Below are 25,023 nucleotides of genomic sequence, written 5' to 3'. Positions count from 1 at the left end.
CACAGATAAACCTCCAAGTGCTTCAAGGATCCTCTAAAAAGGATACAAATTGCCAGCTGTCTGCAAGGAATATAAATCAGGGGCAGTGGTGAGTTTCAAAAAATTTTACTACCTGTTCTGTGGGTGTGGCTTGGTGGGCATGGCAGAGGAAGGATACTGTAAAATCACCATTCCCTCCCCAATCCAGGGGAAAGTTACTGCAAAATCCCCATTTCCTTCCAATCAGCTGGGACTTGGGAGGCAAAGAATAGATGGGGGCGGGCCAGTCAGAATTTTTACTACCCGTTCTCCAAACTACTCAAAATGTCCGCTACCGGTTCTCCAGAACTGGTCAGAACCAGCTGAAACCCACCTCTGATCAGGGGTTAAATCCAGCAAGTTCTGACAGGTTCTGGAGAACCGGTAGCAGAAAATTTGAGTAGTTCGGAGAACCGGCAAATACCACCTCTGGCTGGCCCCAGAGTGGGGTGGGAATGGAGATTTTGCAATATCTTTCCCTCAGGAGTGGGGAGGGAATGGCGATTTTGCAGTATCCTTCCTCTGGAGTGGGGTGGGAATGGAGATTTTGCAGTATCCTTCCCCTGCCATGCCCACCAAGCCACGCCCACAGAACTGGTAGTAAAAAAATTTGGATTTCACCACTGATATACATCGTTCCATTCCCCACTATCCTGCCAGAGCTGAAGAAGCTTCTTGGATGAGAAGCGAAACGTCTTCAAAAGAAAAAAAAAACAAAGTCCAGTTGCCTCCTACAAAAGCTCCTTTGGGATTGCTTGCCTATGGTATGCTAAGCAAAGTACAGTACACCTTGCTCAAACTCGGCCCCTCCCTTTAGGATAGAGAAGAGTTCCATTGTCGAACGGAGAGGAGGAGCTTCGTGCCTTCAGCCAATAGCGGCTCCCTCGCGAGTGTATTTAAAACGAGGAGGAGTCGCGCCTCTCCCGGTTATTTTTATTTATTTAGTTAGTTAGACAGCGAGATCGGGCGCGGCGTCGCACGGGAGTTTAGCCGTAGGGACGGCTCTGAGACACTGAGCCGCCGGGGTCCGAGCTTGGATTGGCCGGAGGAGGAAGAAGCCGGCTTTCTATGGCGTCGTCAGCGGCAGTCCAACAGTTGAGAGATCTGATCGAGATCCAGGAGGCTTTACTGGATAAACTGAGACTAAAGGTTGGGCGGAGAGCTGGTCTTCTTGTTGGGCAGCTGCAGCTTCCCTCAATCGCTCGCCCTTCCAAATGCGTTGGATTGTCATCAAGCTGAATTCAGAGAAGTTTGGGGATTTTTAGTCCTGCGTGCTTGCAAATATTGCCCGAGCAGCAGCTGGAAATCGCTGCTTGGTCTGGCCAAGAAGCCCTGTAGCTTACCTGACACAGTAGTACTATAAACAAATCTTTGGGTTTGTTTGAGGACAGCATCATTTCAAACTGTCCCACTGTTTCAGTCAATTGGCTGCATTTGTTACTGGGCTCAATCGTAGTCGTAATTCGAGGACTACCTGTACATTAGTTTGTTTTAACCTTTTGTCATTTTAATCTGTTCTTATAATTGTTTTCATGTTCATATGTTTTATTATGCTGTAAGCCATCCAGAGTTGCCTCAAACTCTGAGCTATGCACCATATAAATTTAATAAATAACAATAATTATGAGGAATGCCAAAATGAACAAATGCCCAGACGTATCTCAAAACACTACAGTATATATTGTGGGCACAGGATCTTCCCTATTCAGATCTAACTTGCCCTTTTGTTTGGTGAGATCTGCATGATATTCCCTTGACCGTGTCCCCAGTCCTTGAATGGAATCTGCTTATGCTGCCCTTTGCTGAACTGTTTCAGGGTTAAAATAGCATTGTGGAAAATCTGCTAGAATTTTTTTCCCCCACTTCTTGCCTTGGAGGGCAATCAGATGTAACCGCAGTGATTTGAAACAAATAACTTAGAGGTTGACAATAGTAACAACAAATTTCATGCTGGTTTCCTTTTTTGCAAACTCAAAACTTCAGTAGGAAATAATGCTAATACTGGTTATTGGGGAAGAACTGGAAAATCCAATGGACAGGCAGTAGAACCAAGTCTTCCGATGCGGGTTTTAAATACGAGTCTTTCACTCTGCAACATTTTGTTAAGAGTCCAGTATATAATCAATTATAAGTCACGATAAATAGTAGAATAGTTGCATTCAGAGGCTGTCACCTGTCCTTCAATGTGTTGCCAAAGACGATTGATGACTGAATTCTGTCTCACATATAAGGGATGACATAGTGGGAAAAGGCCAGTGTATGATAGCCATTGCTAGAAACAGATCTCCGGAAGCTCTGATCATTTGAACATGTTTTGTCATTCTTACAATATATAGCAATAGCCTGTAGGACACATTTAGACTCTTAAGGATCTACCCCAGATATCTAAGCTGAGGTGGGTCACTCAAACAAATTCTTTTGTCCATGCCACTGTTGCTACAACTATGCTGAAGAGTGTGGTCAGAAAACTAATCCTCTCATCTGGTTGTCTGTGTTGTGCAAACAGCTGATGGGAGCGTAGATTAATTGTTCTTTTGCAGAACTCAAGAGACAACATGGTAGACCTGATGAAAATGGGGATTCTCAGGGCACTCTGTTTTTGCTTTCAGTTTTCTCCTATGAGCAACATAATGATTAAAAAAAAAGATGTACAAGGGAAATGAAGGGTTTTTTGACTATCTAAAAAAGTTCTCATCCCATTTGGGCCATTGCAAGATGTTTTGTGTTTGTGTGTATGCTAAATGAAAATAAACTTTAAAAAGGATGTGACCGCTTCCTTTGCACATACTATCAGAGTTAAAAGGCCATGAGGACAACTGAGTGAGAGAGACCTCCCAAGTCATGCACTTCCACGGACAGTTAACTCACTGGAGTAACAGATTCCTAGTCAGCCATGTTGTGTGAACATAGCTGTAGTAATATAAAATAGATAACAATTTTTGAAATAAACAGGTTGATTTTATATTTAGATGTGCTTAAGTATACTCAGCTCAACATCTAACTGCATATAGTTGAGATCTGATCTAATGATAATATTATTATATACAAATAATAATTTACAAAATGTACCTTTTTATAGATAAACATACAGAAAAAGAACTCTGTAAATAAGGTGGAATATGACGCTGTTGTGAAGAAACTAGAGGTGTGTAAGCTTCCAGTTAATAATCTGTGGTATTTCTTCTCTTGTGTAAAAAAATTCTCTGATATCTGAAAGTTGTATCCTAGATGTCAGGTAAACTTTACATGTATTGTTACTGTTTCCAATGGTAAGAATTACACTGTAAAATTATAATGGTTTCAGATTTACCTGAATACTTGAAAGTTGGTGAGAACAAACATGATATGTGGTGGCTAACATTTAGTCTATAACGCACAATCTTCAGATGTACTTTAATTTGCAGAAAGAAGAGAAAGAACATGCAGAGACAAAGAATACCTTAGCTATAACATCTGAACGCCTGCAGTTTGCCCTAGGAGAGATTGATATTTTGTCGAAACAACTTGAGTGGGAGAAACAAGCATTTGACAAGGCGTAAGCTTGTAACTTGGTGGGAGAAACCCTATGAATAGAAGTGGTTTTATAGTTTCTTTGGGATAAATTATTTCACTCTTCTTAAATTAGTCATCACATAATCTATTTTATAGAAGCCAACCCTTGCCCTTCTCTCACCTTCTAATTCTTCTGGCAATAGCTATGATCATCTAAATGCTGGGAAAAACAAAACCTAAAGATATACAAAGTTAGCGTCACTTCAGTCACTCGTTTCAATAAACTTAAGCATAGTTAATTGCATTAAATCATATACTTTTTTTTTTTTTAAATATTACCAGCAGATTTAAAATTTACAACAAAGTTCTGGAATGTGGAATGTTGTTGGCTAATATTGAGATTAGACTAGGAATCCCCAAACTCTTCAATTCACCAACCCTTTCATGATGTATCATATTGTTCATTGACCCCCCCCCACATATTTATTGTATGAAAATAATTTAATATCTTAAATAATAGTTCTGTGAATAATAATACTAATCACACAGTAATGAATAGTCCCTATTGACCGCTTTGAAAAAGGTTTTATTAAACCAAACCTGTTGACAATCTCTTTCCGGATATTGCCATTGGGCAATACCCACATTAGGAGCCACATATTAGAAGAATTAATTGATTACAACTATATGCAACAATATTCAAGGCTACAAAGAACTCCATGTGAATTTGAATCACTACAATATAATACTGCACATATAAAATACATATTGCATGTATAAAATAAATGGCAGAAGCTTAAAGGAAGTCGAGGACCAGGAGGACTGAGAGTGGCCTTGCTCACAATAACTCCCACCCTTGTAACTTTCACGTTGGACTATTGTAACATGCTCTACATGGGGTTGCTCCTGGAGACCATTTAGAAACTCCAACTGGTGCAGAATGCGACCATGCAGGTAGTAAATAGTGACAGATATATAGCATATGTAACACCACTGCTATGTGCACTGGTTATTGGTGTATTTCCAGATACAATTCAAGGTGCTGGTGGTTACCTTTAAAGGCCTACGTGGCTTGGGACTAGGGTACCTGAGGGATTGCCTTTTTTGCCTTTTTTCAAGAGCTGCTATCCATCCAACCAAGTCAAACAGGATAGGCATGCTGCAGATCCTGTCAGCCAAAGAATGTCCACTGGGTGGGGATCAGAAGATGAGCTTTTTCCTCACTGTCCCCAGCATTATGGAACATCCTCTCTTCAGAGATTAGTGTGGCCCCAACCCTGTTAGCCTTTTGTAAGGCCCAAAATCCTGGCTATGTTCCTAAGGCTTGGGTGCTGAATATATCAAAGGCCCCGTTTCCTGCTATATTACTAAATGCTCCAGTATCTTGCTCCTATATGTATTTAATTTGTATGTTTTAGTGTTTTATTGGTTGTACTATTTTATTTTTTTAAAATGTTTTTCATATTGTTAGGTAATATATTTTTTCAATTGTAAGTCAACCAGAGTCATTGACTGAGATGGACAGCCATAGAAATTGAACAAGCAAGCAAACAAATATTGGGTCAATTACATGATGACCCACTTAAAACAACCAGCATAACTTACAACCATAATTCCAGGCTCAATTACAGTTGTAAGTTTAGGCCTATCAGACAATTCGATAGTTTCAGATATGAATCTGGTAAATTCTAAGTGATATATATTACAATTCATGTTACCCAAAATAAACCAAAAATGCTTGGAGTCCCTATTTCCTCTATAATTAATAACTCTGTTACATCAAATATGTAAATAAAACTGATTCGTTGTTTCTTGTCTTGTAGACTCTCTCAAGTAAACAGTAAAGTGCTAAAACAATCACTTCAGAAAGACAAACTTATAAGCAAATGTACAGGTAAGTTCAACAAAAATTTGAAATGTTTGAAGGGCGCGTTGATTTTTTTTTTAATGAAACACTTTTAAATTCATGCTTTCAAATAATATCCATCTTGCAATAGGATCAGTCTCTTTAATTTTTTTTAAGTATACAACTCTTAAAATTTGCTATGTAAGGTTAGGATGCTAAGGGCATGTTGAGCATTAGGAGGGGAAACAGTTCCTGCTCATTGAAACTCATAAATGGACTGTGCTATACATTTTGAGACTTAGGAAGAGGAAAACTTAAATGACTCCCAACTTTCCATTGTAGAAATTGAAACCCATATTCAGAAGCAGGAAAATATTCTCAGCTGCAAAGAAAATGAAATCAAGGAATTGCATTACTTCATCAACAAACAAAAACAAATCTTAAAGTAAGTACCTCAAGATGAGATTTCTTTCTCTTACTATTACTCACTGTTAACTTCAGCAGGAGACAAAGTATTTAAAATACTTTAGCAAATTCAGTGAAATTTTATTTTATTTTATTTTATTATTTTATTTTATTTGTATGGCTGCCCATCTTAGACCATATCTAACTAGTGGGATGGGCAGATAGCCATAGAGATAGGCAGTTCCATTAATAATCTGGCTTTATTCCATAAACATAAAAGTTGAATTGCACCTGGAAAGAAACTGGAAGCCAGTGCAGTTCATCTTGCAACAATATAGCAAACTAAGAGATGTCCAGCATTGTGCATGCTGCCACATGCTACACCCGTTGTAACTTCTGGGTGGTCTTCAAGGACAGTCCCATATAGAACAGATTGTAGTAATCCAAACAGAAAGTGACTAAGGCCTGAATGGCTGTGAACAAAGCTTTCCAGTCCAGGAATAGGCATACTAATCATACTACTATTAATATTTGTTATATGTATATTGTTTTCAGAGGCTTTAGGCCTGTTTTGATATTACATGGTTTTAACAAGAATGCTCTTTCCCTTTGGTATTCCCATGAGGTAATATTTAATTCAAAATTGCCATATGAAGTTACCATACTTTAACAAAATGGCTAAATTAAACATAATTCTTCTGGTTTCCTTAGACGCTGCAGTTTATCACAATTAATAGAAAAGGGTGAGCCTCTTAGCAGTCATACCAAAGCAAGGGAAAATATAATGGATTAAGCCCAGGAGTTGAAGGATTACTGTACCTCCCTCCCTCCTCCCTCTCCCAATAATGTATTATTATTACAACTAAACCAGCTCCATTACTGCCTAAGCACCCATATGTTGTTTTCTCTGAAGTAGGAGTGATAATAAATCTTTTCAACTACATGTATATTGGGAAGGACTTTGTATGGGTACATTCATCCATTTATCTCTTTTACTTATTCAACATATCAAACTCATTCTGGATACATGATCTGACACCAGCATTATGTGGTAGGGGCTCTTACTATGTTGTTAATGGTTATGTAATATTGTTGTTGTTTCACAGGAAACAAGCATCTGAATTCAAAATACAGGTCCAACAAGAAAATTACATAGCAAATGTACTTGGAAAAAGGCTCAAGAAAAAAATTAAGTAACTACAGAAGCATTCCCTTGAATTACCAGCTTAAGACTGTTTTTCTTCTCTAAAGGATTTCTCAGGTTTTCTCACTGAAAAATTCACAAAATATCAAGTTTTCATTTCTCATTGTTTTTATTGGGCCAAAATTGGATATCCTTTATTTATGCATTTGTCTAAAATAGTGGGAATACAACACAGCTATTCTAAAATGCTATTGTTTGAATGTTTTGTTTAATTCCTATCAGGGAACATAATTAATGGTGGGAAGGACAATAAAACAAGACTATCTTATCCCAATTCATTATGTTGTGTGAAATATATGAGCAATTAAATTAGAAGTGTTGCACTAAGAAATGAGCTCCTGAATTTTTCATGGTCTCTAGAAAAGACTTGAACAGTTCTGCGGATTTGAAAAGTTTTGGAGATGAGGAAGAATCAGCCAGGCTACTATAAAGATCTAATAATGAGAAGGCAGACCTCTGATAGGAGCACCCTAACTATTTTAATATAGTACAGGGCTGTCAAACTTACAGCCTGTGTGCCAGATGCGTCACACGCTGGCCATGCATTTAGCAAAGGGGGAAAAAGTCCCGATACGTCATGTGACACCGCCATGACGACGTGAGTTTGATACTTCTGGTATAGTACTTCACAGATTATCACAAATACTTTCTAATTTTCTCTATCTTGGAAAAGAGGTTCTTGTGATTCAGGTAATCAGCTATGTCTGGATTACATCTCCTGGAGATATGTCTTATTTTGAAGACACCGTACATTGGAGAAGTAATATATTTTGGCTTACCACATTTACAAAACTATATAATGTACCAGTTATAGGTAGATAACAGGGAGACAATAGAAAGTGAAAACTGCTCCAGATAGAAATGGTCAATTTCAGTTTAGTCTCTGCTGGCTCTTTTCCCAGTAAATATCCACCACCTGGCCTTTATATATGATCCCCATGAATTGGTTCTCCCAGCTTACTCAGATCTTACATTCCTGATTTATATGAATGGCTGAGTTTTTGTGTGAGTTGAGAACAACTCTGCTTAACCTTTTGGATTCTGGTTCTTCAAAACCTCAGTTAATATATACTGTGTTTACCTTAAATTGTCGTGAGATTTACTTGTTTTTTTTTTATTAATTCCCAAGCCTTTAAATTTAGCTCCATTAGTGAACTGATCTGATCCGGAGTATCCAGTAGCATGATCTTGGCATGGCTGTAGTGGATTAGCACCTGCTGCTGTTCCTTTGCTACCTCTTTTTGAAAAAATAAATAAACAACATACTTTGCTATAGTTTCCACTAAGTGCAGCCTGTTGTGTCTCATTCCACATGTTGTAAACTGATATACACTGTGTTTATCTGCTGGTTGGTTTGAAGAGAAAGAAAAAAATTAATATCTCCTATTTTATGGATATTGAACATAAGAGGGATATTTTATATAAGGCTTGAAAAGCCATCTTTTAGCTCAAGCTGAAACCTTTCTGGTCCCCTCTTTAGGTACAAACAGATTGGATCTCTCCATTGTAATTTATTTATTTATTTATTTATTTATTTATTTATTTATTTATTTATTTATTTATTTATTTATTTATTTATTTATTTATTTATTTGTTCGATTTATATGCCACCCTTCTCCGGAGACTCAGGGCGGCTTACAATGCGTTAAGCAATAGCCTTCATACTTTTGTATATACCTGCTTAGTAGGGCTTTCGCCCCCCCCCCCCCCCACCAAAGCGGTGTTCTTTTTTATACAAAGTCAGCTTATTGCCCCCACAAACTGGGTCCTCATTTTACCTACCTCGAAAGGATGGAAGGCTGAGTCAACCTTGAGCCTGGTGAGATTTGAACTTGCAGTAATTGCAGGCAGCTGGTGTTACTTAACAGTGCTTAACAGAATTAGCCATTCAGTGTCAGGTAAACTTTAGTTAATTATCTTGGCTACATTTCAGTATTGAGGTGATGTTTGGGGAATTGGATCAATAAAGCCATATGACATTTAGATGCTGAAATATTTATAAGAACTCACATTGTGCGAGTAGTCCAAGTACTTTCAGTGGTAATATTAAACATCTTAATTTTGCATCTACTTATTAATAGAGGTTTTGTTGCTAGTACTGTTTGGAATAAACTTTCAACTTTGCCACTGAAAAACATCTTCGCTACTTGTATATAAAGAATGAATCAGTCACAGTGACAAAGCATGAGAAATTAAACAGAAGATAATATGGAAAGTAAGTAGGAATACTTGAAATTTCCTCAGTCCTGGTGAATAAAATTTAGTCTAAGGTCACCCAAAGGGATTTTTTAAACGCTATTTTATGAGCATTCAAAATAGCATTGATATTCTATGCACTGTTTCCATCATTTTAAAAAAGGAGAGGACTCTTAAAACTTGACTCTGTGTTTATATGGAATATCCATCTAGTTTTCAGTCAAAGAGAAATGGCTTGTCCCTGCCTTCCAGAATATATTTGTACTTTTCAGTCTGATTTATGGAACTGGGATTTCCAGTTTCCCTTCCAAATGCTATTCATCTTTAGCTTCTAAACCCTGTCAAGGTTAGTTAATTCCTATTACATGCTGAGGTAATTTGTTGTAGAACAAAGTCACCTCAAAATGTATTAAATCTATGATCAGAAAAGTGCATACAGTAATAAATAGAAATGCCACATTTTATGAAACATCTCTCTTTGACAGCATAATTGATATGGAGTAGCCAAAAGTGTTCAGAAATTCAGCCAGTCCATAAAGGTGCAGCCAGATTATCAATTTGTAAGCCATATCACTGGTGAGAGCAGCTGTGTTTTCATGCTGAACCATTTCTCTTTCATAGTGTCCCAGGATAAGCCAGAAGGTTTTCAGAATCACAGAACCAGGTTTTAAAAATGCATCTATGTTTGCCCCAGTGAGGATATTGTATTCTATTTCCCATTTAGAGAGAAAGAGCTTCACACTTTCAGCCTGGGAATCTAGGTAATCAAGAGATGGTCATTTTGGGAAAGGAATGTGTAGAAGACAGAGAGTGATGGTCAAAATATATATATTTGAATGTGCAAACATCTGAATAGAAGAGTAGGGTGGATGTCTCCTCTCTCAAAATGATGCCTGGAAAAGATTATTTGGATGAATGATTGATTTATGAAAGGGTACGATGACCTTGCTTTAAATATTCATTTCACCACATTCAATGACAGATCACAAGATCAGGTTCTCCATGGCCTACAGAGACCCCAAAAATGGCAGACTGAAGACATCTCTGTGAAAAGCAGAGCCAACAACTATGGTGAATGAAGAACTTGTGAATAGACTGGTTCTTCGAAATCTCTCTAGACAAGGAGAGGACTTGAGTTCGCACACAAGTGTGCTAGACAGTTGTTCCTCATAAGGAGATTATAAGGTAAATAACTGTTTTTGGTGTGTTTAGAACTTTGGGAGATAAGAGAATAGCCATCTTGTTCAAACTGCAGTCAGCACCTTTGAAAGGACACTAAGTTTGCATACTTCCTTTTCTATTCACTTTTGGAAATTGCTTGCCAACTGCTTTTCAGCTATTAGAAACTTTAGGATCAACAAGTTTGACAGCCTGGGTGTATTTCCTTGAATGCTTGGCTAGAGAAAGTTTTATGTACATCTTTATAGAACTTAAAAACAATTTTAAATAAACAACAAAAGGGAGATTAAAACTTTGATTTAGAAAGTTACAAATGGACTAAGAGTCCAGATAAATTTGAAAGATGATTTTGAAATTAATTATAAAAAATCCTTCCCAGAGCAAAATATTTCTGTTTGAATTTTTAAAAAGTCAGATTTTAAAAATTGGACACTAGAGGGAAATAAAGATTACAATTAAAAGAGAACACATGAACTTAACATTGCAGAATTAAGCAAAATATTCTAACACTGGATATATTGAAGGATATTTTTAAAAAAATGAATTCAGAAATTAATTCTAATAGTATGGAGAGACTGTGTCTAAAAGATGTTATGAAAGAGGAACAAGTTTTACCTGACAAAGTCAAGTTTGGTTGAAAGGGGTTTATAAATGACAGGCTGCAGGAATGATATGGAAAAAGATGCTACACCAGACATACAAAAGAAAGCTGATGTTTTAATAATTAAGAAATATACAAACAATAAAACAAGATGGTTGTACCATCTCATTGTGAGAAAGATTTCTGCTAATGCTGCCACAGATCAAGGCCGAGCCTAGCTAGGACATAAAACATCCTTTCTTATTATAAATTATCCTTTTTGCCATAAGTCAAATAGAGTACAATGAAGAGCTCCTGTTAAAACAGTGGTGTCAAACTCAAGGCCTGCGGGCTGAATGCGGCCTGCTGGGTGCTTAGATCTGATTTTCAGGTCCACCCTGGAAATAGCAAAGGACCAGCCCAGGGTGCCTCTGCCAGTGAAAATGGAGCTCCGTTTTCGCTGACAGGGTTGCAGGAGGACGTTGCGGCTGAAAACAGAACCTCAATGAGTGATGTGGAGCTGGCCACACCCACCCTGGTCACACACACCCCAAGGTCAAACACAACCCTGATGCAGCCCTCAATGAAATCGAGTTTGACACCCCTGTGTTAGAGAATTGGATATTTGCACTCTCAGAGCCTTTGCAGACAGACCAAAGGAACACAGCTTGGATAGCCTCTTCCTGCCTCACCCCATACCAGTTGAATCCAATCCTCCAAGTGACAACTGTCAGGTTGAACTTGCTCTCTCAGCTGTCACAGTAGGAACTCTTCCAAATGCTGTACATAGGTAAGTGGCAATTTGTTACTATTCCTGTTGTTTTGCCTGGCATGAAAACCGCATGGCATCCAGGGATATGAGAATTGTTAATAATGAGCTATGATTTCTCCAGTTCAAACGGTAATCAACTTAAATATCCACCATCGGGCTCTTGAGAAAATAACAAAGACACAGAAAAGGAATTGGGGCAAGTAACCATAGCAAGCTATGCCCATTTTTTCCTGTAACCAACTGTGCCAGAATTCTCCCTTGTTCCACTGACCTGATCTGAAATTATAAATTGTAATCTAATTAGATAGAGAAGATAATAGCGACAGAAAACTCCTCACTCCATATGGAGCGCAGTTCATCTCCAGTGTTGTTGGTACTCCTAAGTAGGTGATAAAACCTTTATGAGAGAAGGTCCTTGTGAAAAAAGGTGGCGCTTTGATGACCAGAGATGAGGTGGGCTTCCGCTCTCCTGGTCTTTCGGAAGTATCTGAAGCAGGGCCGAATTTAGATGAAAAGAGGCCCTAGGCTATTCCACTTATGAGGCCCTTTCACCTATAGTGAAAGTGTAATTTTAATTTTGCTAACAATTTGAATGCAGGCCCCTCTTGATCTTGAGGCCCTAGGCTGAAGCCTAGTTAGCCTATAGGAAAATCCGGCCCTGATCTGAAGACCGGGCTCTGCAGATTTGCTTGAGGCTTGAAGAAGACACACAAACTTGGGATTGATTAGGGCCTTGAACCTGCCTTCTGCCGCTTTAATATTAATTACAGGTGGTTCTTGACTTACAACAGTCCATTCAGTGACCATTCAAAGTTACAATGGCACTGAAAAATATAACATAACTGTTTTTTCACATTTATTACCTTTGCAGCATCCCTAGGGTCATGTGATCAAAATTCAGATGCTTGGCAACTGGTTCATATTTATGACAATTGCAATGTTCCAGGGACACATGATCCCCTTTTGTGACCTTCTGACAAGCAAAGTCAATGGGGAAGCCAGATTTACTTAACAACTGGATTACTAATTTAGCATCTGCAATGTTTCACTTAACAATGGTGGCACGAAAGGTCTAATATGGGGCAAAACTCACTTAACAAATGTCTCACGGTAACAACATAAATTTTGGGCTCAATTGGGGTCGTAAGCTGAGGACTACCTGTATAATATTCTATTTCTGTTTTAACTGCCACCTATTGGAATATAGTTTTTTTAAATATTAATGTTAATTGCAATATTCTATTTCTGTTTTAACTGCCTCCTGTTGGAATATAGTATTTATATGTTTTTTTGTGTTTTTTATTTTATTTTATTTTTTATTTATTTTATTCAATTTGTATACCGCCCTTCTCCTAGTGGACTCAGGGCGGTGCACAGCCAGAACTAAAACACATACCAATACAAAATTTAAAATTATTAAAAGAATTACATACTTTGGCCCAAATTTAAAACAATTCAAATTAAAACCTATTGACAAATTAAAAGCTAAAAAACTAAAAAAACTAAAAAAGTTTTTAATTGTGCGCCGCCCAGAGTTGCTCTGTGAGTGAGATGGGCAGCCTCTAAATGTACATGAAATAAATAAATAAAATGGCGTGTTCTGCCTGTGATCAGGGTGGATTTGATTTAAATCGAGTTGATTTAAATCACAATTTAAATCATGATTTAAATCACTAGTAAAAAGGCTTGATTTAAATCAACTCGATTTAAATCATAATTTTTAAAGAGCAACTGTCATCTCTGCTACTCTTTTGACCCACTGTTGACTCACCGATAGTCCCAGTGTTGCAGAATATACAGCCTCATGCTACATAACTAAGCTCCATTTCATGCTGAATAAACTAAATTATTTATGTATCTTAAATAGAAAACTATCTTATGATAGATTTTTACCCCAAAAGTTTTTTATTAAAATAAATTCGATAAAAATCAAAAAAAATCTGATTTAAATCAAAAAAATCTGATTTTTTTGATTTTTTTAAAAAAATCATTGATTTTTATCCACCCTGCTCATTACCAGATAATTGTTCAACTAGTACTGAAAAGAGCTCCATGATCAGATTATAGGCCTTGTTGTTGGATCAAGCCAACCTGTAATAATGAGGGCCGGAGGGGAGGGGAAAAAATGTTTATAAGCTTATTCAACAAAGTTGACAAAAGTAACAATAATATTCTAAGAGTGAAAAAGAACTTCCCTTCCTTCCCTTCACAAAGGAGCAACAACTACATTTTTATCCTCCCTCCAACTTTCTTGCCTTGACACACATATTTCTTCTGCAAGTGGGTGCTTATGGACGCTTGCTTGGTATTGCATACATTCTTCCTGGTATGCGCTATGGAGGGCAGGGCTCATCTTAGAAACTATTAACAAATACACCAAGAGACACATTAAAGGTTTTCTACTGGTTGGTCCTGCTGAGCAAAGGTGGCATCCCAGCAGCGTTTGAACGTTGGGGCTTTCCCCCAAAAGCTGCGATGACAACGGCACGTTTCTAAAATGGACTTACCGGTAATTAACCATAGCTAGGAACAGTGAATTAGGGGCTAGGGTGAATTAGCAAGCAGTTTTCCAATAAAAAACAAAACAAATGCATGATAGGCTGAAAGAATTTGCGGGGACATAAATTTCATGCCTCTTGAAGCAATCTGATCTTCTGGCAGCAGCTCTTCAAACTTTCAGACAGACATTTTTTCAGTCCTATCTGGAGACACCAGAAAGGGAGCGAGGTCTTCTCTATGCAAAGCATTTGGCCTGCTGTGAAACGGACCGGGGAGGGCAGGAGTGTTCTAGCAGCAAGTGGTCACAGTGTCAACTTTCTGTCCTGACCGGAGACCAGGAATAAGGGCTAAGCGGGAGGGGATGGCTTCCAAACTGCTTTAGTAACAAGCCAAAAGTCCCAATTTGGACATCTCACTTAAATACCCTCTGAAAAGAGCTTCTGCTGGCAGGAAAAACCAAGTGGGAGAGATGGAGAAGCAGAATACCAGTATATATGCATGTGCTTTGTTCTAACATGGCCCCAGGAAAAAATAAAATAAAGCAGTAAAAAGACAAGCTGGAATGTGAAATCCTTCCAAAGGCACTTGTAGGATACTGGTGGACCAAATGAAGAGAGAAGAGACCATTTCATTTCATGCCTACTCAATTTATGTGCTTGCCAGCTTTGGTGTTTTTTGTTTGTATCATGTAAGCAAGTGTGGACATTAGCTGACTTATTTGCCTAGTTTTGCATGCCTATTTATTTTTTGCATATACAGTATTTGCCTGTGAAGTACAGATTGGGCAATAGGTCAGTATTTTGCTCCTGTGAATGTTTTCCTAATGTCACTTCTTTGAAATGGGTTTGTGTGTGTGTGTGTGTGTGTTGTGTGTGCTATGCATGAGAGTCATGTGATGTTGACGGTTTCTGGGCCTCATCAAATTGTCTTTTGAAACGTGAATATTGGAGCAGAAAATTCTATTTAGAAAGAGGGGATCTGAATTCTGCAAGTAAGGCCTCGGCTTTTCTTGGTAAATTGATCTAGCTTTTTTGCCAAGTTATTTTTCCTTTAGTATTGCTGGTTTACCATTTTGTCTTGCGATTGATCACTTCCATAATTTTGTGAATTGGAAAACCAAATTTCCCATTACCCCAATAACTATTTTGTGATAATACTCATAATGTGCTCTTATAATTTCTCTTGCCCTCCAAAAGTTACTGATTTATTTGAAGTCATTCTACTTTATCTTGAAAATTAATCACCAAATAATAGCACTTAGGCTTATATACCGCTTCATAATGCTTTACAGCCCTCTCTAAGTGGTTTACAGAGTCAGCCTATTGCCCCCAACAATCTGGGTCCTAATTTTAACGACCTTGGAAAGATGGAAGGCTGAGTCAACCTTGAGCCGGTCAGGAATGAACTCCTGTTTGTGGGCAGAGTTAGCTTGCAATACTGCATTCTAACCACTGCAGCATCCAGGCTCCTATTATAATAATATAATTAAAATAATGCCACCTGATACCCAGATACACTCTAGGCCAGGGGTCTGCAACCTTAAACACTCAAAGAGCCATTTGGACCAGTTTCCCACAGAAAACAAAACACTGGGAGCCACAAAACCATTCCTGTGCCTGACTATTTCTTGAGCAGCCACAAAACTAGCATATGTAGTTGAATTAAATGTTCTGTTTTCTTCTGAAACTTTTCTTTTCTTCGATTTATACATGGTTGGTCTACCGAAAGTTGAAAAGCTCAATATATCACATGCCGGCAGGTGTTGCACATTGGCGGCTGTGGCGCATATTTTGAGTGACAGGGAGCTGCAGCAGAGGGGTGAAAGAGCCACATGCAGTTCCAGAGCAGCAAGTTGCTGACCCCTGCTCTAGGCAGTTTACAATTTTTAAATCAGTTACAAAGTATAACACAAAAACAGCCATAGTCCAACCATCTACTATCTGAGTTTAAGATTTAGTCCATCATTAGATTTTATATTTTTTTATCCCACCTTTATTATTAACTCAAGATAACAAACTTACCTAATATTCCTTCCATCTTCAATTTACCCCACAACAACAACCTTGTGAGGTGGGTTGGGCTGAGAAAGAAAAAAGAAGACTAGCTCAAAACCACCCAGCCTCCTTTCATGTCTAAGTTGGGACTAGAACTCATAGTCGCCTGGTTTCTAGACCTGCAGCTTAATCATTAAATCAAACTGGTTCATGTAGTGATTTCTTTTCTGCTTTTACTGCAAAGCAAAGGCCTGGTACTTCTATGGCTATAATAACCAACGCAAATCCAATTTCCTCGCCAACCTGTGCACTCATTTTTTTCTCCTCATGGTTCACAAATGGAAGCCCATTTGACCTAAAGCTCCCTTTCACCAGCACATAATCATGTAAATTAATAGAACAACCTAAAAGAGGCCTTTTTGTGTTTTACTTTTGATGTGTAACAGGAGAGAGAAGGTACACTTGTTGATTTCATGGAGCTCTCAGAAATAAGACTGAAGTCAACAATGGCAGTGTAGATTTGTTGGTGGATTCAAAACTGAGCAATTGGCTGATTTGAGGAGGAGGAGAAAGGGCTGTGGGAGGATGAAATAGTTTCTGCAAACTCATTGCCATGAAGAATCACCAGATGAAAAAGACAAAGTAGAGTGAATTATATACTGGGTTTCAGGTGTAATAGAATAACAGAGATGGAAGGGACCTTGGAGATCATCTAGCCCAACCCCCTGCTCAAACAGGAGGCCCTAGATCATTTCAGACAAGTGGCTGTCCAATCTCTTCTTAAAAACTTCCAGTGTTGGAGCACCCACAACTTCTGAAGGCAATTTGTTCCACTGGTTAACTGTTCTGTCAGGAAATTTTTCCTTAGTTCTAGGTTGCTTCTCTCCTTGGTTAATTTCCATTCATTGCTTCTTGTCCTGCCTTCAAGCGCTTTGGAGAATAGGTTGAACCCCTCTTCTTTATGACAACCTCTCAAATATTGGAACATTGCTATTATATCACCCCAGTCCTTCTTTTCACTAGACTAACCAGACTATTCATCTTCAGGATGAATTGCTAATACAGTGGATGATATACAACAGAATTCCTTGACTCAGTTACTCACACCCATAACCTTATTCATGGACATTTCAGTTATATAAGTACAGCGTTAGAAGGGTTTTGTTTTTTTTTAATTATCCCATGACAACATCCTTCCAGATACTTTCCCCCTTTGTTCTCACTACTATTTTATGCAACTGTATGTAGATAAAACGAACACAATTCAAAGGCTAACGTTTCTTTAATTAGATTGCAAGCCGAAGATTATGGTGGTAACTGTAAGTTTATGTTAACTCATTAATTCGGGAAGGCTTGGACTCCGACTGGGTAGGTACAGGCGGGTTGTCCGAGGTCTGTCTTGAGACGGTTATCTGGGATGAGTTTGACCCTGTGACTCCCGAGGACGTGGACAGGATGCTGGGGAGGTTGAACGCAACCACATGTTTATTGGACCCGTGTCCCTCCTGGTTGGTGCTGGCTACCCGGGAGGTTACACGAGGCTGGCTCCAGAGGATTATAAATGCTTCCTTGAGTGAGGGGTTCTTGCCTCCCGCCTTGAAAGAGGCGGTGGTGAGGCCCCTCCTCAAGAAGCCCTCTCTGGACCCAGCTGTTTTAGCAAACTATCGTCCAGTTTCCAACCTTCGCTTTCTGGCGAAGGTTGTTGAGAGTGTGGTTGCGCGACAGCTCCCGCAGTACCTGGAGGAAACCGTCTATCTAGATCCGTTCCAGTCCGGCTTCAGGCCCGGGTACAGCACGGAAACGGCATTGGTCGCGTTGGTTGATGATCTCTGGAGGGCTCGGGACAGAGGTTGCTCCTCTGTTCTGGTCCTATTAGACCTCTCAGCGGCTTTTGATACCATCGACCATGGTATCATGCTGCGCCGGTTGGAGGGGTTGGGAGTGGGAGGCACTGTTTTACGGTGGTTCTCCTCCTATCTCTCCGACCGGTCGCAGTCTGTGTTGGCTGGAGGGCAGAGGTCGACCTCAAGGCACTTGGTTTGTGGGGTGCCACAAGGGTCGGTCCTCTCGCCTCTCCTGTTCAACATTTATGTGAAGCCGCTGGGCGAGATCATCCGTGGTTTTGGGGTGCAGTGCCATCTGTACGCTGATGACACCCAGCTGTACATCTCCACCCCAGACCACCCCAACGATGCCCTTGAAGTGATGTCCCGGTGCCTGGAGGCGGTGCGGGTCTGGATGGGGAGGAACAGGCTCCGACTCAATCCCTCCAAGACTGAGTGGCTGTGGCTGCCGGCGTCCCGATATAGTCAGCTGGCGCCATCGCTGACTATTGGGGGCGAGACATTGGCCCCCACGGAGAGGGTGCGTAACTTGGGTGTCCTCCTGGACGCACGGCTGTCCTTAGAAGAGCATTTGACGGCCGTGGCCAGGGGGGCTTTCTATCAGGTTCGCCTGATACGCCAGTTGCGCCCCTTTCTGGATCGGGACTCCCTATGCACGGTCACTCATGCCCTCGTTACTTCCCGCCTTGACTACTGTAATGCTCTCTACATGGGGCTCCCCTTGAGGAGCACTCGGAGGCTCCAACTGGTGCAGAATGCGGCCGCGCGGGTACTTATGGGGGCGGCATGGCGCTCCCACGTGACACCTCTCCTGCGCGAGCTGCATTGGCTTCCAGTGGTCTTCCGAGTGCGCTTCAAGGTGTTGGTTCTCATCTTCAAAGCGCTCCATGGCTTAGGACCCAGTTATTTACGAGACCACCTTCTGCCTCCGATAACCTCCCACCGGCCAACACGCTCCCACAGAGAGGGTCTCCTCAGGGTGCCGTCTGTCAGGCAATGTCGGCTGGCGACCCCCCGGGGAAGAGCCTTCTCTGTGGGGGCACCCGCCCTCTGGAATGAGCTGCCCCCAGGGATACGACTAATCCCGGACCTCCGGACCTTCCGCCGGGCCCTGAAGACTTTTTTATTTCAGCAAGCCGGGCTGGGTTAAAAAAAAAAAAAAAAAAAAAATTAATTGGTGAATTTTATGGGTAACGGGGTTTTAAATTGGAGAAGCCTAAGATAATTTAATTTTGTTTTAATGTATTTTAATATTTGTATTGTGTGTTTTTAATTTTGGCTGTTCACCGCCCCGAGTCCTTCGGGAGAGGGGGCGGTATAAAAATTTAATAAATAAATAAATAAATAAAATAAATTATATTTATGGGCAAAAGGTGTTCAGCAAAGCATTCACTTTTCAGAGTGAGTTGCATTTTGAAACCAGCTATTACATATTCACATGTGATACTGCGCGCTCTCGCTCTCTCTCTCCCCCCCCCCCAAGCAATCAGAGGTAGCACTGATATTTTTGTTTGTATGCTGTTTTTATAGCACACTGTTTATATGTGTATGCATGTGTGTGTGTTTCTATTTTCTCGGCACGGTTTGCAAAGCCACATGACCTAACCAAGGATTTGGCCTTTTTTCTCATGAGGGGATTAAAGACAGGGGAGTGGAGATGGAACCTGAGCTTCAATTAGAAGATCAAGTTCTCAGGGTTGAGTGGGAATAGTCCCAGCTGCACCCAGGATGAAAAAACGATCCCGTCTTCTATTGTCTCATTATAGACTCATACGATCTCCACAGCACCAAAAATGTTCTCCTCTGTGTCAAGTAAGAGCCCACTTTCTTCTCAGCCTTTTGGAGTGAATGAAGAAGAGCTTAGCAACTACAACTGCAGAGTCCACTCAGCCCCGGAGAAAGAAGAGAGCCATGTTTCTAGCAATTGCACCTCCGACACTTCTAGCTCTTATCGTTCAGCACCGAGCTCAGAAGAGGCCGAGAGCTTTAAAGACTGTATTGAATACTTGGAAGAAGCTGGAGGGGATTGTATCATGCAATGCACTTACTGTGACGCGGAATACGAACAAGCAATGTTGATCCTCTCTGCAGATCAGACAAAACTTGCTCGCAAAAGCAGAATCTCCGCAGCTACTGCCAGACAACCCCACAGGACTTCGAATGATTTCAGCAACTCTTACCAAGGGAGAAGAAATAGTTCTTCTGCAACTTCTGGAGACATCCAAGTTCTTTTCCCCCCAAATAAGAGCAAGACTTTAGGAGGCTCGATGCCAGTCCAAGGGGCAAGAGTGCAGAGCCTGCAAACAGACCTCCCCAGTGCTATAAAAGATCAAAACTGGAGAGACAAACTCTGTTCCAGTGGTAAGGAAAGCCAACAGGTTCAGACGTCAATCAAAGCTAATAATAGCTCAGACCCAGTATGCAGTAGTGGAATGGGTCTAGTCACACCAAGGCTGCAGCCAGGAGACAGCAGCGGATCTAAATACTTGGATCATCCTGCACAATTCAGTGCTGATAAATCCAAAGAAATGTTGCCCAGTGCTCGCAAGCTGAAGAAGAGCAGCCTTGGCAGTCGACCTCATGGTCCTGTAAGTAGCAAATCGGCATGCCCCAGATATAATTTTGTTGAAAATTCAAGTGTTTTGAGTGATTCCGATGAGGCTGATAATGAAGTGGAAAAGCTCACCTCTGGGTCTTTCCGGAGCCTCTCGTGTCCCCAAGGCAGTTACCTAGATATGTATAGTTCTAGTAATGGGACGTCATCCAGCCTGTCCAATTCCTTGCCAGAAGACTGTAATGGACTGAACAGGTGGCCGGTGTGCAGTGATCAGAGGAAAACAATGGTGGTTGGCCACAGCAAAGGAAACTGGACTTTCCCACCACCAGGCAAAGACCCAGAAACAGAACTGCTCAGTGGAGTCCTGGGGAAGGAACACTTTGACTGCATTGATCTCAGACAAGAGAATGCAGATGGAAAAAAGTGCCTGTCTAAAAAGAGAATGGTGCCCAAACGCCAGATCCAGTTGAGACGGAAGGACAAGAAGGAGACGGGCTTTTGTGCTCCTGGCGAGCCTGCGTCCATGCAGTCATTCACACAGCCAAGGAAAGACCCGTCTGCAAAGGAGAGGAATATTAGTGATGAGTTTCGGATAAATTATAAGCAATTTCTAAAAGCGGCTTCTCTAGGCAGCGCATATAGCAAAACCAAGCTTGCTTCCAATCTAGTGAAAAATGTCTTAGCTAAAAAATTGCAATATGAGCAAAGGATTAAAATGGAACAAGCTTCCATCCAGGACAGTTCACCTTCCTCGGTCCCTTCCTCCATCAGTACTGACCTCCAGGGGGATAGCTTAGAAGGCAAGTCCAGTTCTTTGTCCAAATCCGATTGCAGTTTCTCAACCGAGGACGTGCAGAGCCATTCCACCACCAGCGAGCGGTCTGAGCCTCTTGCTATCAGTGAGGGAAGCAGAAATGCCTTAAGGCCAACGAAGGGAGTTGTGCTTAATAAGCAGCTAAGAGAGAATGTCTACAAACTGAAGAATACATTTAATGAGCTGAATGAGAGAATGAAGTACCAAGAGGATGCTCCATTGGACAGACTCCCTGTCTCGGCAGAAGATGGGGTGAACGTGCTAGAATCGAGCAACATCAGAAAACAGGCCTCTGGGGAAAGGCAGGAATATTGGAGAGCCCGAGCTGTGTTTGAGGCCATGCAGGACGACCCCAAAACCTTACCTCTGGTTCCCAAATTTGCAAAGTCACAAAAGCCATGGCCAAATCTGAAGCAGCGAGCTATCCAGCAAAAGAAGGCCCTGCATTCAAAAGAAGATACCTTTTCTTTTAAACCTTCAAGCCTGGCGGTACCCAAAGATACCTCTAGGAACACCTTTGTATCCAAAACTAAAGAAATGAAACTCATCCCACAGATGAAGAATAAGCACAGTGTTCCCAATGCCTTCAGGCACACGTCTTGGGACAGAGGTTTTGCCACCAAGAGGATGCCGACATTTCAGAGCATGAAACTCTCCTCAATCATTGTTCCAGCTTCTGGCAAATTCCACAACACTGGCAGATTCGATTGTCCTAAAGCATCTTTCACCGAGGGAACTGCTCACACGCCAGACAAAGGGAATGTAAGGACACATCAATCCAGAGACATTAGAAAAATAGTGAATGAGGCATACAACCTTGGCTTTAAATCCACAGAGGGTTCCCGTGCTGACCAGAGTTCTAGTGCAGAAAAAAGTGAAAATGACAACTTAACTGGGTTTCCAAAGGAATCCACTACCATCTCTCCTCTCTTCATACACTGCACCTCAATATGTAGGAAAGACTATGTACTGGCAGGACGTTACATGCAGGAGAAAAAGCAAGATCAACCAGAAGGCTTAGATATGTCAACACTTTCTCTCCAGGAGGCCAGTACAAAGATGTCCAGGGACCATTTTCCTCCCATGGTATCAAACAAGTGTTCAGCAATGGGTGAATCTGGGGTGCATATTACTACAATTCAGTCCAAGAAGTTAGCTGTCAAAAATAAAGAATTTCAGCACCCTGTTGAAAAGAAACCAGTACTTTGCGAGCGGAGTGAATTAAATGTCAGACCTGCTTCCACCACTACCAAGAAAGAATCTCAGCTTAATATTCAAGTGAACAGTTCTATCTTCAAGCAGCCACACACAACAGCAACTGATTATTTCCCCTGTGTGGGTTATTCTGCAGTAGATGATAGGACGAACAAAGAAACCTGGCCTCAGTTTAATCACAGAGAAAATAAAGCTGTTGCTTCATCTGAGATTATTGTAATTCCACCATCAGCATATGTCCAGGAAATCTCAATGAGAGAGAATAACTGTTCGACTAAAAGTCATATGATGGACTCTTGCAAAGTACAAGAAGCTGAACTGCCCTATCAGAAACATCGATCCTGCGAAACCCTCACAGTGGGTCCCAAAGACGGTAAAGGTTACTCTGTCCTTTCGAAAGAAGAAAATATATTTTCTGAATCTCTGCCATCCTGTGAAAACTATAGGTACCCACAAGCTACCCGAGCTCCAGTCATAAATACTCCAAAATTGCAGATGCACACTCCAGTAAATAATCAATATGTTGATAGAATATATGAAACAACAGCATTGGAAGACAGAAAACTGTTAGACGGCCACCACAGAATACATTCAGAAAGTATAATTTCAGATAATCCATTAACAGCAAGAGAGTATATGGAGGGAATCAAGCTTGTGTCAAATTCGATGTTTACCCCAAAAACCTCTGGTGAAAAGGTCCACGACTCTGGATGCGATTATTTTAATAACAGCCACCAGGCAACAAATGAACAGTATTTTTCTACTACCCAAGCTGACAACACAAATTACTTAACTATTCCTGTGAAAACACATCCATCTGAGCCAGACCCTAAGCAGTCGCCACCTTTGCACATGGATAACACTTCATTCACCTCCAATGTTTCTTTCCAGCCAGGAGTGGACTTATCTAGAAATAAAATGAACAGTGATTTTTTCCCATCAAAACAAATGGAGAGGAAAACTCCCTCTGATAATTTGTTAAACAGCACCCCATGCCTTGGGCAACTCCCCCTAAGACATGAAGAGTCCCCCAGTTTCCCAAGAAGAAATGAAAGAGTTTCACCTTTGGGTAAAAGTGCTCCAAGCCCAACAAGACATTTTGCTGCTCCTCTACAGGCACATCGAAAAATGCTGGTTGATCCCGAGAGTGGGAAATGCTATTATGTAGAATCCCCAAGGCAACCTCAGTTGAAGATGCTTTATGACCCAGAGACAGGACAATACATTGAAGTGTTAATACCACCAGCTCCTCTGCCAACACACAGTGGACTTTACCAACCTCCTTTTCCATCAATGGTCATGAATCCAGGAAGTTATGGGCAACCTTACATGACATATTCTGGATGTCCGGGTTTTCCCCCTCCACCTGCACCACCTGGCCCTCTGGATCTCCAAGACCAACTGCCCGTTCAAGAAAATGCAAACTTTAGTGATGGTTTTAACCATTTTGCAAAGCATGAAGCTCCTTCAGTTCCTGATGGCAACTATATGGAAAGTTTATATTATATTCCCACTGGAATGAATTCGAGTCCTAATCCTAGCCAAGTTTTATATTCTCCATCTACAAGTTCTGGTCCTTTGCCTAGGATGTGACATGCAATGAAACAAACAAGCACTTGTGCCAAAAACTGGGTTGTTGTTGTTTTTTCAGATCCTCCTCCTCCTCCTTCTTCTCCTTCTCATAAATGTCAAGCCAAACCTCTTTGCCTGAATCTTGGAAAAGGATATGGCAGGAAAGTTGGTTGCCTTTTGTTCAGTTTATTAATTTGTTGGGTTCTGAAGGATTTGAGAGGTAATGAGAAACCATGCCTCACTGAACACACTTCACTTCCTTGATAAATGTATTTTTATGCAAACATCTCTGTCAATAATACGCCACATTCTGGTGTTAACTGAACCCAATGGGAGTTTTGGGAGGCTTTTCCAGCGGAAGGACCAGGATCAGCCTACAAGGTTTTCATTTACAGTTCTCAGTTTGTAACCTGAGGTATGTCATAAAGTGCAGTATTCTAATGTTGATCCTGCTCCTGAGGAATTCAGTTGTTCACAACCTTTGACTCTTCTGTAGAAATGAAATGTTCATTCAGTCAAGTTTTATGAATATTATGGACAAATCACCAATAGTTATAGACGTCATTGTTTCTTACTGATATTCCACTTTTGCCATTAGAGTTCAGTCAATTAATAAAGCTTTGTTATGAGAACCGAAGACTACGTGGGTTGGACAACCTGAGAGAAGGCTTGGATCATCCTCTGAGCTTCATCTCTGCCAAAGCTCTGTACGAAAGGGACAGATCTTGTGACTTCAGCCTTGGTGAGTAGCACGATAGAAATGGTTTTTTTAAAAAGGGGGAGGGTATTTGTGAGGAGATGGCAAAAGGTTTCATGTGTGACATCACATGTGCAAG

At 40.7% G+C, this 25,023-nt stretch overlaps 2 protein-coding genes and 1 long non-coding RNA gene across 3 annotated transcripts in view; 2 read left to right on the top strand and 1 right to left on the bottom strand.

Annotated features, from left to right (window-relative positions):
- LOC139308987 (uncharacterized) overlaps positions 1-20,333 on the bottom strand; it is a 33,656-nt gene extending 13,323 nt beyond the window's left edge. The window contains exon 1 of the long non-coding RNA XR_011599777.1: positions 20,210-20,333. This is a non-coding gene — a long non-coding RNA (uncharacterized lncRNA). The remainder of the gene's footprint in view (positions 1-20,209) is intronic.
- Positions 1,057-6,958, top strand: SPATA24 (spermatogenesis associated 24). The gene is made up of 6 exons (XM_070933026.1): positions 1,057-1,167; positions 3,098-3,163; positions 3,423-3,553; positions 5,334-5,404; positions 5,699-5,801; positions 6,868-6,958. Exons 1-6 carry the CDS (start codon positions 1,087-1,089, stop codon positions 6,956-6,958), a joined length of 543 nt encoding a protein of 180 aa, XP_070789127.1. The 5' UTR covers positions 1,057-1,086.
- Positions 20,334-20,387: 54 nt separating the features above from the next.
- Positions 20,388-24,218, top strand: LOC139308853 (uncharacterized). Its single transcript, XM_070932778.1, has 4 exons — positions 20,388-20,849; positions 20,916-22,352; positions 22,848-22,988; positions 24,202-24,218. The coding sequence occupies exons 1-4, from the start codon at positions 20,462-20,464 to the stop codon at positions 24,216-24,218; spliced, it is 1,983 nt and encodes a 660-aa protein (XP_070788879.1). The 5' UTR covers positions 20,388-20,461.
- Positions 24,219-25,023: the final 805 nt, after the last annotated feature.

Source organism: Pituophis catenifer, unplaced genomic scaffold, assembly GCF_029215685.1.
Source record: "Pituophis catenifer annectens isolate HBS135680 unplaced genomic scaffold, rPitCat1.0.hap2 SCAF_1, whole genome shotgun sequence".
NCBI lineage: Eukaryota > Metazoa > Chordata > Lepidosauria > Squamata > Colubridae > Pituophis > Pituophis catenifer.
This window is presented reverse-complemented; position numbering and strand designations above follow the sequence as displayed.